At 43.6% G+C, this 14547-nt stretch overlaps 1 protein-coding gene across 1 annotated transcript in view; it reads right to left on the bottom strand.

The window, feature by feature from the left end:
* Positions 1 to 1590: 1590 nt before the first annotated feature.
* Positions 1591 to 14547, bottom strand: part of GRK7 (G protein-coupled receptor kinase 7) — a 29359-nt gene continuing 16402 nt past the window's right edge. Inside the window, 6 exon segments of the mRNA XM_045832018.1 lie at positions 1591 to 1626; positions 1629 to 1674; positions 1676 to 1822; positions 3090 to 3263; positions 8367 to 8466; positions 8469 to 8637. Of these exon segments, the coding sequence (XP_045687974.1) occupies positions 1591 to 1626; positions 1629 to 1674; positions 1676 to 1822; positions 3090 to 3263; positions 8367 to 8466; positions 8469 to 8637 (672 nt within the window).

The raw sequence follows: 14547 nt of genomic DNA, 5'->3' as shown, positions 1-14547 counted from the left end.
TAGAGATGACAGATGAGAGAAGAATTGATTGTTTGCCTCCTGTACATGCCTGACAGGGGATCTAACCCACAACCTAGGTATTTTTTTAAAAAACATTAGTATTTTTAAAAGATCCCTGGGTGATTCCAAAATTCAGCAGAGTTTAGGAACCAATAGCATATGGACTTATAAGTGTAAACAATTTGTAGGTGTTACTTAAAGGACTTAATTTACGGAATAATTCACAGACATCATATATATTTTCATTTAAAATACTTCAACATTAAAATGGTAAAACATTTCAAAAATATAAAAAGACTTTCCATAAATTAAAAATTATTTTGTAATCTGAAATATTGCCTACTATTACAATCCACTCTTTTTTTTTAAAGATTTTATTTATTTATTTTTAGAGAGGGAATGGAGGGAGAAAGAGAGAGAGAGAGAAACATCAATGTGCGGTTGCTGGGGGTCATGGCCTGCAACCCTGGCATGTACCCTGACTGGGAATCGAACTTGCGACACTTTGGTTCACAGCCTGAGCTCAATCTACTGAGCTATGCCAGCCAGGGCTACAATCCACTCTTTTTTTTATGAGGAGAATATCAGGCACACTTATTTCCAGTACCAACGCCTTTTTATAAGTACAGAAGCAGGAGAAATACTGAAAGATAAAGGGAAGGAAGGATATAAACAAAGAAAAACTAAAATGATTATTTACCAAGAATTGCAAATGCTCATTTTCTGTGCACACCACAAAGTTCCCTTCTCTGTTCCTAGGACTTTGTGTAATTTTCAGGGACATGAGAGTAGAAGGCTCATGCTTTTAGTTTATCAAAATAAACCTGAGTGTTCCCTTTCCAGCCCTCAGTGAAAACTGAGACTTTACTCATCTTTATGAAAAAAGAAAGGGAGGGAGGGAGGAAGGAAGGGAGGGAAAGAGGGAGGAAGGAAGGCAGGAAGACAGGAGAAAAGAGAGAGAGAGGAAAGTGGTGAGCCTGCCTGTCCTTTGAATTGCTTTATGGTTCAGATGTCCCTCCCACTTGACGGGTCCTCTTCCCAACAGGCTTTGTGTGTTAGGGCGTCAGCAACAGTGTAAAGGGAGCCACTTCACACTGGAGCCGAGCTGCCATCCCAGAGCAACGGCCATGCACGCCTTGTGTCTCAAATCTTGGAAGGTTAAAACTGGGCAAAATAACCTTCGGACTGGGCCTAGGGCAACATAACGTCCCAAAAAACTGTTTGCGAAGATAACAAGAAAGCCCTTATTATGACTACTGGACTGGAAATTAAAAACATGACTTAGAATTAACATCACCATGTTGTGTCATCTGCACCAGTAGAAATGCCTTCCTTCTATGGACATAACTGTTCCCCTTCCCTCTCTCCTGAACGCCCCTTGCCTCTGTCTCCTAATTGGGACACTGCTTGGTTTTCTGCTGGAATCAGTGCTTCCCAAATAGCTATTCTCTTGTGGATCTGAATAAATGCTTGTTGCCTCTCACTTTGAAAGGCCTTTTTTTTTTTTTTTTTTTAATTTTTAGGTTAACAGGGACATCGGAGGGCTAGGTCAGCTGAGACTCCCGCTGCCCGTCTGGTAGAGAGAACAGCTTATAATAACAAACACACACCAGACTTGGATGAGTTACCTCCCCACAACCTGCAGGCCTGTTGGGGCCATTTCATTCTTCAAAGTCCCATTTCTATAATCTCTTCCTGCCGAGCTATGGGGACAGCACCTGCTGCAGATCTTTGGAAGAACTTCTTACCTTCATCATCAAATTCAACTCCCCAAACCTCACAGAAATCTTCAATGTCATTGACACCTCCCTGGGTTGTTGTTCTGTGATTCCAGCCAAGCCCCATCCAGAAAAGTCATCCAGGCCTCCTGGGACTTTTCCCACTGTCGGCTGACTGAAAAGGCAGGGATGGGAGCTGCATCCCGAGACACTCCGAGGTTTCTCTTTTCTTCCGAAGGCCACCAAGTCTCCATCACCTAAAAGAAAAGAAGATGCAGGCTTGTTCTCTCTTAGAGCCTATCAGCCAGGGTCTGTGTGGGGAGTCAGACCCTGGAGGGAGGGTTACTGAGATAAACAGAAGCTTCAAGGATATATTTGTTAAGAAGGTTTATTGAGCTATGATTTACACAGCAATATTCACCATTTTTAAGGTATCAGATAGGTTGGGGAGTGGGTTTCAGGCAGATAGACTTTATGCGTGGCAGAACAGGGGCAGAGTTAGTATTCCATCCAAGTGGACCAGGAATGAAATCGAGGCCTGTGTGTATCAGAGAGAACAGAAGAGTAGGAATGGGTGGAATGAGTTCCCGGTGCCCTGAGGAAGGTGCTTGTGCCTCCTTGATGGTCGCACTGGCCCAGGAGTCACGAGGGCGGCCTAAACTCAGTCTGAGCAGCTTTAACTGGAATAAACCCAGATGGCCTGGGCTTGTTGGTCAGGATGATTGAGTGCAGCCCTTCTGAAACTAGTCACACAAGACAGGGGATTGCTGGACGTTTTCAGGGCTTTCTTTCCGTTCCTCAACATCCTTAACTAGAAGCCGCCAGCAGGCAGGGCCCATGCCTTACATCTATGGAGGAGAGACTATTTCGTGGCCTGACCGCTGGATCCTGGCTGGAACAGAGACTGCGTCCTGAAATCCTCTCGGAAATAATCTGATGGACTCCCCACCCTGGCCCCCAGGCATGCCGGTTGCTTGAACAGACCTTTGCCCAGACTCAGGCAAGCATGTAAGGCATTTTCCCCTAACTTGGATGGGTCGCCCCCGTCCTCCATCCATCCTGCCCTGTACTATACAACCCCTTATTGCCCGCCACGTGGTGCAGAGGATGTCTGTGGCACCTTGCCACCACCCAAGGCATGCCTCACATGTAAGCTCCCTTAATAAACTCGATGTAGTGATATAATTGTTGGCCTCTTTCTTGGTTTGTCTCAGCCTGGGAAGTTTACATTAACAATGCCCTTTTCCAATCAATGTCTGTGGTCGCTGATGCTAGCAACAGAAGAAGAGGCTTTCTAAGCTCTGTTCCTTTAGCTCTGTCCAGGCCACCACAAAGCTGATTACCTTGCTCTTTTGTGCTAGTGACTCTCACCTCAGCTCCGCAGTAAGAAATAGCATGAAGGTGATTTTACTCCCAAATCCTGCCCTGGCCGCTTTGTGCAGCGCTCTGTCGGCCCATCCCCTCTTGCACAAATAGGAGAGGCTGTTGATGGAGGCAGCATCTTTCGTCATCGCCCAACTGGCAGCTGCAGGAAGACTTCTCTTGCTGGTGGGAGTAGAATGTATTTCTGAGCATTAACAGAGGCTCTTGTGTTACTAAACCCCACATGGAGATTACAATGCAGTTCAGTGAAGATGCGATACAGGCTGCCCATGCAGGAGGACCACTCTGTGCGGTCTGGTCTGCCAAGAACCGTGGGTATGAGCCTGAAACTGTTGGAGAAGCAGCTCGGTCAGACACATGCATCAGTATTTGCTCTTGTTCGGCTGCATTGACTGGTCAGAATAAAACCTGCAGGATACCGAAGCGGTTCTTTTATTTTTATTGGAAAACACCAGAGCTGACCCTATTTGGAGGCCTTAGGAGATGCTCAGAAAAGCTTTCAGCTTCTCTGCAAAATTAACTCACAGACCCATAAAGGCGAAGGAGGAGATCTTATTTAGTGATATCAAAAGATGGAGAGGGATTTTCAATTTGTTTTATTTTTACTTTTTAATTGAAGTTATTGGGGTGACACTGTTTAATAAAATTATATAGATTTCAGGTGTATAATTCTATAACACATCATCTCTATATTGTACTGTGTGTTCACCATCCCAAGCCAAGTCTCCTTCCATCACCATTTATCCCCCTTTACCTTCTTCTACCTGCTCCACCCCCTTCCCTCTGGTAATCACCACACTGTTGTCTGCATCTATGATTTTTTTTTCTCCCTTAATACCTTCACTTTTTTCACCCAGCCCTGCAACCCCCTCCCCTCTGACAACTGTCAGTCTGTCCTCTGTGTCTATGAGTCTGTTTCTATTTTGCTTGTTAGTTCATTAGATTCTATTTTGTTCATTAGGTTCTACTTCAATCTACTTTAAATGCTCGTTGGTGCCCTGGGGAGGGGCACTTGGCCTCTCTACTGGGTCACGTGCTGTCTGGGCCCTGGCTCTGCTTTGAAGGACACCCACACCCACAAATTTAGGCAGATGCTATCTTATTTGAATGAATTTTTAAAAACTATGAAGATTTAAAACACAAACATTGGAAGGTTTTCCCTTTCCCTGAACAAGCTGGTTTCTATAGGCCTCTTCTCAGATGTCATAAACAGTTGTACTCCAAACAGTCACAACACATATGCTTTATAAAAAGGCTTTTCTTCACAGAACAGCTTCAGGCAGTGATCCAGTGCTTCAGGGAGTGTTTTCCTGAAAGAGGTTGTCAACGTCTCACTTTATGGGCCCTAAGTATGCTTATAAAGTACTGAGATAGATTTTTCAATCACACCCACCCAGTGGGCGGTGCTTCCCCCGGGGAGTCACCTGGAGAGCTTGCTCACCTGTGCGTGTGTCAGGTGGCTACCTGCCTTATCAGAGGGTCACTTTGTAAGTGACATAAATGTCTAATCACCATGTTGTACACCTGAAACTAATATACTACTGTACGTCACCTATAATTGAAAAATAAATTTAAAACCAATGAAAATAAAATAGAAGGGACTGTTCCCTTCCCCCTGCTGCCTTGGCCACTGTTGGTGGCTTCTGTTGCTTCCCACACTCAAGATCCAGGATGGCAGAGAGGGTCAGGGGTCATCACATCCAGTTCTCTCCTTCCAGGGGACTTGGGAGACCACACTAGCCAGCCCCTTGCCCTTAGGTAGGGCCCCAGGAATGTTCTGGCCATCAGAAATGATGTGTGATCCCAGCTGAGGCAGGACGAAGCTCCCTGGGTTCTCTTGCCACAGCAACTGGAGGCCACCAGTTCCCATGATACTACGAGACAAAGGCAGCCGGGATCTCTGTGTCACTGATCAGAAGGGAGACACCTGGGGAGCCGCTGGACCCACAGTGTGAATGAGAAATAATCCCTCAGGTTTCAGCTATGTAGACTTTGGGGCTTGCTTGTTACAACGTGGTCTACTTTGACTGTACCAGTACAGCAATGGTGGAATCTATACTGTGAAGTCAGCTTCACATTTTATGTCACATAAATGAAAAATTCCATCTAATTTCAAAATACTTGTTAGTTTAGTTATCTGCCATGTTTTAAAAGTTATTACAAATGAATTTGTTTCACTGCTTAAAAATAGGTCAAAAATGGAAAAACTTGGCTCCATATTATGCATTTTGAGCGAAGGCCACATTGTTCTAGAGTCTCCACTGGCAACTGCTTGGGAGATGCAGAGTAATGTGGCTGCCTCAGTTCTGGTGTAATGTCAGGTGCCAGTCACATAACTGTACGGTTGTAACTTCCATATTTGCATACATTTTTAGACTTTGAAGATTCAATCCAAACAATTTAAGATGTTCAAGCTCATAGTTTGGTCAAAATATTTATCTGAAAACTCCCTTAGGACAAATCAGTAATACGTGTATCTCCTGCTTTTCAACAGTTTGCATTATACCACGTCATTTTCTTTTTTTTTTTTAATTTTATTTATTTATTTTTAGAGAGGGAAGGGAGGGAGATAGAGAGACAGAGAAACTTCAATGTGCGGTTGCTGGGGGTTATGGCCTGCAACCCAGGCATGTACCCTGGCTGGGAATAGAACCTGGGACACTTTGGTTCCCAGCCCGTGCTTAACCCACTGAGCTACGCCAGCCAGGGCTTATACCACATCATTTTCATGAAAGATCTACACTATATTAGTACATGTTTTTGCTAACCAAAGGAAATCAGAAAGGGATTTTTGCTTTTATGAAAAATGCGAAAAGACAGGATAGGGTTCAGTGTTTGTTTTGTAGCAGCTGTTATAGAGGCAGGTGCACCCCAAACAGCAAGTGGCCCCCCAAGCTCCTTCCCCAGGACCTGCACTCAGCTCCTCAGCATCAAGCTGCCAGAGCTTTGAACTGTGTCTGTGAGCATCTCTTCTTTGTCTCCATTTATTTTGTGCATCTGTTAGCAAGATGTGTCCATCAGAAAAGTGTAGAGAGCTCGTAGGGGTGTTATGTTAGCATAAAACTGGACCTGAGTGCATTTGGTACAATTTGTTTGGTTATTTCGGGGGTTCTGGGAATGCTAAAAAATTCTTCCATATAAACTAATGGTATTTTCCTCCTTGCTTTACTTCATTCAGCTTACTTTCAGAGAGCAGGGGAAACATATAACTGCTATCATTCATAGAACAATTCTTAACATACCTTGTATCTAACTTTACATACATTATATCTAATATCCCACTGCATTAGCCAGGGTTCTCCAGAGGAACAGCCCGACGGGATGTTGAAGGGGGCCAGATGCACCACGTGGCATAAAAGTTACTTTGAGCTGAGGGCATCTGAGAGTCAACAGGTGCTTATCTGCATAAAAGCAGAGCCTCCCAAAAGGACACAACTCACAAATCCTCTCCCCAGGAATCTCGGGAGTTCTGGAACCAGAAAAGAGCAACTCGAATCACCAGTGACAGAAATCAGCACCATACCTAAACAGGCATTGTCACAAAACTATGGCATCTCCTGTCTATTCGGCTAAGGGCCCATGTATTGTTCCCAAAAGACACTGTTCTTCTATAGTGCCCTTCCCACCCTCCCTCAGCACTAAGAAGTCATTTGTTTGCCTGTAAATGTCCTTCCACCCTCCTCTTCCCCTATGAAGCCTCCAATTCTCACCACCTCCTAGTCACATTTTTCTGTGAACTCCTGTAATGTACATGGGTTAAAATCTGCCTTTGCCAGTTTAATGTGCAGACCTTTATTTTGAACTAAGAGGGCAGAGAAAATCCATTTCCCCCCTCCCTGATAGTAGTGTGTATCTATGAGAGAGACAGAGAGAGAGAGAGGGGTTTATTTTAAGAAATTGGCTCATGCAATTGTGGAGGCTTATCAGGTCCAAATTCTTTAAGGTGAGGCTCTCAGGCTGGAGACCCAGGGAAGAGTTGCAGTTCAAGTCCAAAGGTGGTTTTCTGGGAGAATTCTCTCTTCTCCAAAAGATGTCAGTCTTTTCTTTCTTTCTTCTTTTTCTTTTTTAAATTAAGGCCTTCAACTGATTAGATGAGTCCCATCCACATTATGAAGAATAATCTGCTTTACTGAAAGCCTACTGATTTATGTGTTAATGTCATCCTTAAAAAATACCTGCACAGAAACATCTGGAATAATGCTTGATCAAATATCAGAGTACTGTGACCTAGTCAGATCAACGCTGAGATTAACCATTATTACCACCGCTACCCCCTATTTTATATATGAGGATATTGACACTTGGAGAAAGCAATTCAATTGCTTGAGGTAAGAGGACTAGGACATAGCAGAACCGTAGCAGAGCTAGGATGTGATTCTTGTCTGTGGCTCTGAGCCTTTGGTTTTCACCTCCTTACATAACAGTCACTCTCTGCCAAGGGCCTTTTCATAGGGCAGGTTTTATTACTTATTTTTTCTTCTAAAATATCTTGGTCTAATTATTCCATTGTAAGCAATAAAACTTGATGTTCCTGAAAACTAATTTTGACTGTATTAATTTAGCTGGAAACATCATATGTATTCACTAAATGTTTATTGACTGGTTGATGGTATTTTAGAGAGACGTTTAATAGGGGAAGAATTTTCCAGAGCTTTGGCTATCAATGCTGGTGCTTTTGTTTTATTTTAAGCTTTCATTTTTTTGGATTTTATTTATTTATTTTCAGGGAGAGGAGAAGGGAGGGAGACAGAGAGGGAGAGAAATATGGATATTAGAGGGAAACATAAATCAGTTTTCTCTCATACCTACCCCAAACCACTGAGCTTTAATTTTTGAATAGATAGTTTATCCACGTGGTTCAAAATTCAAAAGATGACAGGATTCTATAGTGAAAATCCTCGTTTGCTTTCCTGTCACCAGCCCCCAATTTCCCTTTATTAGAGGCAATCAATCCTATGCATTCCTTGTATATGCTGCTCAAAACAGCCTATGCAACTATTTAAATTATATACTTTTTCTTCCTTTTTATGTTTGCTGTTTTGCATCTCACTTTTCCACTTTCAGATGTATCTTGGAGGTTGTTCCATATCAAGTGCTCCTAGTGTTTGAAAGTATCAGAAATACTTAACCATGTAATATGCAAATATAATAGGACAATAATGCGACTACTTGACCCTGAGCCTTGGTCATTAATGCAAAATGTTCTCCAAATCCTTGTGGACAATGCTGGACATCAGTAATCATCTCTATTTTATGGCAGTTTACCTGCTTCTTAAGCATTGCTCTGGTTTCTTAGCCAAGCAGAGTCTGCAAATATCTTTTGCTTCTTCTGTGAAGTTACCATGTTGGAATCTGACTTCTTCAGAGTTCTTTGCTTTAAATCCTCTTTGCTGACTTTTTCCTTATAATTTTTGAATGGTGTTCTTCCAACAACATTTTCATAAATACTGCATCTCATTGCAAACCAGTACACAGGAGAGGAGTAACTCACTTTTCTCATTAGGATTTCAGGAGCCATGTAACAATTGGTTCCAGCCTGTAACACCTAAGCAAAAAACAAAGCAAAACAAACAAAAAAAACCCACTAAAGTGAGTATAAGAGATGTTGCTGATTGTCTATCCAAAACCCATTATTTTTTTAAAAGATTTTACTTATTTATTTTTAGAGAGAGGGAGGGAAGGAGAAAGAGTGGGAGAGAAACATCAATGTGTGGTTGCTTCTTGTGCGGGCCCCACTGGGGACCTGTCTCGAAACTCAGTCATGTGCCTTGATTGGGAATTGAACCGGCAACCCTTTGGTCCACAGGCTAGCACTCAATCCACTGAGCTACACCACCCAGGGCTCAAAACCCATTCTTAATCATTTTTAAATGTACAGTTCAAGAGAATTAAGTACACTCATACCACTGTGCAATGAATCTCCAGGACTTTTTTCATCTTGCAAAACTGAAACTCTAGTACCCACTAAACAATAATTCCCTAGTCCCTGGCAACCACCATGCTACTTTCTGTCTCTATGAATTGGACTACTCTAGGGACCTTATATGACTGGAATCATGCAGTATTCGTCTTCTTTTGTAACTGTGTGTGATTTTAATCCATTCATTTATTCAACAAATTTTTAATGAATACCTACAACATACTTGTAATGATTGAGTATATGTTTACATTATATTACATTTTCCCCAAAACTAAGTTGCATTTAGTTGAAGTATATTAAAGTATAATGTGTAACTTCTACAGCAATTAAATATTCAAATAAAGAGCGCTGAATGGGTAACTAAGTTGGTTAAAGCATTGCTCTGATATGTTAAGGTTGCAGGTTTGATCCCTGGTCAGGGCACATAAGTGAATAACAAATTGATTTTTCTCTCTCTGTCTCAAATCAGTAAATAAAAATTAAAAATGCAAACCAGGAACAGCTTAAAATGACAACAAGTTTACATTAGTACATTAAAACAATGATATAAATTATTGACAGAGTTGTGAGAAGAAAAATGTAATCTGTAAAGTGACCACACTTCCTGGAGATCAGTAAGATTTAGAGCAATAGAAAATCAGACACACCAGCAGTTCCTGCCCTTTAACCAGATTCCTTAGCTGTGGAGTATGGACCCGAAAGAAATGACTCAGAAGAAAAAAGGGACCTGTTTCAGGGTGTTCTGAGCTCCATCGTTCACAATAATCACGAGCTGGCAGCACCCGCAGTGCCTGTCGATAAAGGCAACAGGCCAAAGTCTAGAGCTGATATGAAGAAGTGCATGTACGTGGTAGGCTTCACATGCTGACTGTGGACATGCATTTTCAGTACATGAAAAAGGTTGGAAAGTGTTTTAGCTATTCTTTATGTGATTTTTCCCAATTGCTTATGTGTATTTTATGTGAGTTAGGAACATTAAATTTCTAATAATTTTTACATGGATAACAAGGAAAAAAGTTAAATGACCCAAGCACTAATGAGGAGCATTTGGCTTGTGCAAGAAAATGCCGGAAGTGACGGGTGTGACAGGCTATGCGATGGCATGGCATGGCTGTTTTCACGGGAGTGGCATATGTCATGTGTAATTTAGGCGACAGTATTTCAGTTTATTCCAGTGTATTCCAGTTTGCCTAGGACAGCCCCAGTTTACATCCTGGAGTCTTGTCTAGTTTTGCATTTGCCCAGACTAAAGGGTATTATTGCAGGCTACTCTGAGACCCAGGCTATCCTTCACTCATCCTTGTACCCAGGTACTTACCGCCTCACTGGGTGCATGCCCAGCAAAAACGTTTGTCAAATCCACAGCAGTGAAGGTGGTAACTAGATGTCTTCCATTCACTATGGAGCCATGCCCTGCGGTGGGTTCTAGGGATACCAAGACCTATAAGGCTTGGATCCTGCCCTGGAGAACTAACAGGCTGGCAGAGACAGACGGGGCAAAAGGCAAATTCAATTTATCAGTTAGGTAAATGCCATAATGGGAATGAACGTAAAGAAACACGAAGGTGTTATGTGTGTGTGTGTGTGTGTGTGTGTGTGTGTAGGTACTTCACTGAAGAGTGACACCTGAGCCGAATCATGAGGGAACAATGTGTCGCTAAAGGGCATATGCAAGAGAAGAAGCCAGGAAAAATGTGAGGTGTTCAGGGAAGTTTACGAAAGTTGGCATTTCTGGAATGTAAGATCTGTGGGATGCACAGATCTGTGGGAGGGGAGATGTGGACGAATCTAGCAAACGTTTGTAAGCCAAGGCAGCAAAGGGCCATTCCCAGGCTCCCTTTTCCCTTACATCCTGCTATTACGGAGGCCAGAAGGCTCAGTACTCCGCCTCCCAGCGTTCTTTGCACCTAAGATGGTCACGTGATGTGAGCAAGGTGAAGGTGCTGAGGGTTGGGGAAAAGGAGAAGGAGCTTGTGTGGAAATACATAAAAGATATGATGGGCTAATGGATCAGCAGGGGGACGGACAGCAGAGGTAAACTGGGACTGTCCCAGGCAAACTGGAATACACGGTCACCCAAATTACACGTGACACACGCTGCTTCTGTACCCCTGCCCACTCCCACGGTCCCGGGATGTCCTGGACCTTGTCTCATTTGTATTTCACTGTGAACCTCTGGGAGATAAGGTCGCTTTAAAAAATCCAAAAACCTAACACAAAAACCAAATACCATTATCTCACTTAAAAATAACAAATTTTTAATATTATCACATATCTGGACATGTTAACACTTTCCCCAATTGTCCTATAAATTTGCTCTCTAAAGTTTGTTTAAATATGCATTCAAATATGGTTCATACGATGTGATTGATTGATATGTCTCTTAAATCTCTGTGAAGATATGTCCTTCCTGTGTCTGTTACGGCCCCCTGCAAGTTTTTAACAGAAAAAACTGTCCAAACTGTCGAGTCCGCCACAGTCGAGTTTCGCTGACTACATCTCTGTGGTACATTTAACTTGCTTCTTTTTTCTCTGTGTTTCCTGCACAGTAATAGCTAGGTCTAGAGGCTGAATTTTTCTACTGACCTATTTATTTCTGCAGGTGTGATATGTTTTATTAACATGTAATTAACATAAATTAATGTGCACAGGTCGTATTCAGTGAAACAAACTTGGACAATTGAGTATGCCCTACAAACGTCACAGAAACAAGATCCAGCCCATTTTCATCCACGAACGGCCCCCCCCCCCCACGCCCCCCGCCCCACCCCGGGCCCCTCTCCAGCCGGCTCTCTTCCTGCGGGCCCGCGCAGCAGGCTTCGCGTTTCTGTCTCCGAAGACGAATTTTGTCCGTTCTTGGATTTTGTAGGAATGGAATTGAATGTTAGGTACAATTTTGTGTCTGACTTCTTTTTTTTTTAGATAATGTTTTTGAGATTTATGCGTGTTGTTCTGCAAACATATCTTTTTTTCAATTTCCATATAACTTTGTTGTTTTTCTCTGAAAGTTCCTTATTTTAGAGCATATGTTCTTGTTTCATGGATGCAATATCTTCTCTTAAATCTCAAAGGGTGTTAAGTTTGACAAATGGTCTTTCCTACTTTCTGCATTGTTTCTATTTTCTACAAGTTTCTTCTGTTTTCTTCTGTTTTCATTGTCATTCATTTTAGAGAGTTTTTGAAATGACAAGTGAGCTTTGATTATTTATTTGTTCGCACTTAGGAGTGCACTACTAAAAAGTTGAGAGCTAGCTGGTCAGTGGGTGGGCTTCACCATAGGGTGACCCTGCCAGGCCATTTTAATGGGGACCTCACCTGGAAATCTCCATCGACCTTTTTTGTTAGACTACAGTTTCCTTATGGAGATCCTCCAGTACCCCTCCCGAGAGGTGGAGAGGTGACAGCCTGCTTACCCTCGTGCTGGGAGCCGAGGTGGGGAAGAGGCTGTTTCCCTGTATGTGGTATTTCACTGGCCTCAACGCTCAGTTGGTGTATACGCTGCTACCCGTCCTCTCTCTGGTTCAATCTCTTCTGCTGGGCTGGGAGGGGCTCAAAGAAAGACTGGAAACAATATCCACCTGCAATTCAGACACTTCGGATTCGGGCAATCGATGAGTTCTGCTCAACAACATCTACTGTGAGCTTGCTCCGCGTGTGTCATGCTTCCCATGAGCAAATTTCAGAGGTGACTTCAAAGACTAAAATCACTAATCAGGACACTGGATAAGCATCAGCTGCTTAGCAGAAGCTGCAAGGTGAAAGCAGAGAACTTGCCTTGTCCTGAAAAAAGGACTGTGAGACACGCTGGGAGAACAGTTGGAAATAACAACGGATAATCCTTACTGAGTGCTTATTACATGCTAAGTATTTTCTCAAGTGATTTACATGAATTTCTTGTTTAAGCTTCATGATTATCTTATGAGGTGGAGACCATTTTATCCTCCATTTTGCAAGGTAGAAAACTGAACCATGGAGAGGTTAAATCTTGTTCAAGGTCACCCACCTCAGACTCACACCCCGGCCTGCACTTTGACCCACTGCATTGCACTGCCTCTACAGAAGCAGTGGAAATGGCTTTTTCTCACCCTCCATGTCCCCATCAGGATTCATTTGCTCCCTTTAGAGTCCCCTCCTTTTTTCTCCCCATTTGCCATGTACTAAGTGCACACCTTGGTCCATTCTTGCTTAAGCTGCTTTCCTTCCCCTTTTTCCAACAAATTCTCCATTCTTTCCTTGTGTCTCTGCCTATCAGAGGCTGGCTGGGCTGCTCCATACTAAAGGTTGCTGGGAGGCGAGGGTGGGCGGTACCCTGGGAACACAATGCTTGCTCCCTCACCGAGGAAGTGAATGAAGAATCAGCCTCCATCTTTATAGCACTATAGCCTGCTGGGGTAGTGGAAAAAGCATGAGACAGCCGAGTAGCCTGAGATACATTCCAAATAATTTTCAGGGCTAAATTTACCTCTTGGCCCCAAAGACAGAAAATGTCATGGTGGAATTTTGAAGGGCACCACCTCCTTGAAGAGTGGAGGCATTTCACAGAGGAGAATAATGGAATTAGAGGCGCACGCCAGAGTCTAAGCACCCAAATTCCATTGCAGCCTCCAGCTGAAAAAATTAATGGCCTGGCCTTTATGCCATTTATCTTCTGCATGCGAACTCCCTCCTCAGAGTGGGGTGGGAGGAGAGAATGGACCGAGCAGCAGGGGGCAGGGGCCAACCAGGCTGACCTCTCTGGCTCAGTTTAACTCCTGCAATTACAAAGGGCCCCCGCACGTCGATCTCTGTGCCATCGAAACAGTTGCTTTCAGTTCTTGTGACCAGACTGCCATTGCCAGGGCTGGAGCAATCACCCACGTGTCAGCAGCAACAGAACTGTTAGTGGAGGCTTTTGTGTGTGGTTTGTATTTTTTTCTTTTGCTTCATTTTGTTTTGCTTTTGGTTTTATAGTGCTCTTTGGCAAACTCACACAGTCAGCACCTGGTCAGGCGAAACAAAGCGTACCCAGCATTGCAGGGCCTCAAGCATCAGACTTCACAGGGTCTGGGTCCCAGCAGCTGCCCTCTTCCTTACTGCCCCCCTCCCATGCTGGGTGCAGCAAAAAGTCCATCTACCACAGTCATTGCATGTGGATTGTTTAGTTCCATCAGGGCCACCTGTCACCACAGATGCCCAGGCTTTGAGGAAGGTGGACACCCTAAGGGGGGATTCAGGATCAGAGCCAGTCTGCTGGGACCTGTGCAGACACACTCCACATTGCTCTTGCTGTTGGGTGCTGGTTTCCACTGACCTGTAGCTGCTGTCACACCCATTCTCCCGCACCACAGGGGTGGAGTGGCAGGGCCCAGGCTGGGTGGATTCTGCATTCAGGGCAGTCCCAGCAGTGACTGTGACCTCAGATATGATGAGAACAGGGAAGGGCCTTTCAGTGGGTCTGAGAGGGCACAGTTCACATCTTAATAGTTTTACACATCCATAAAAAAGCATGTGTGTGCACCTGCATGCACATGAATGTTCTTCAAGGTC

The sequence above is a fragment of the Phyllostomus hastatus genome, unplaced genomic scaffold, assembly GCF_019186645.2.
Source record: "Phyllostomus hastatus isolate PE091 unplaced genomic scaffold, TTU_PhHast_1.1 phas_contig_16, whole genome shotgun sequence".
Classification (NCBI taxonomy): domain Eukaryota; kingdom Metazoa; phylum Chordata; class Mammalia; order Chiroptera; family Phyllostomidae; genus Phyllostomus; species Phyllostomus hastatus.
Note: the sequence above shows the minus strand (reverse complement) of the source record. Positions and strands in the feature narration are given on the sequence as shown.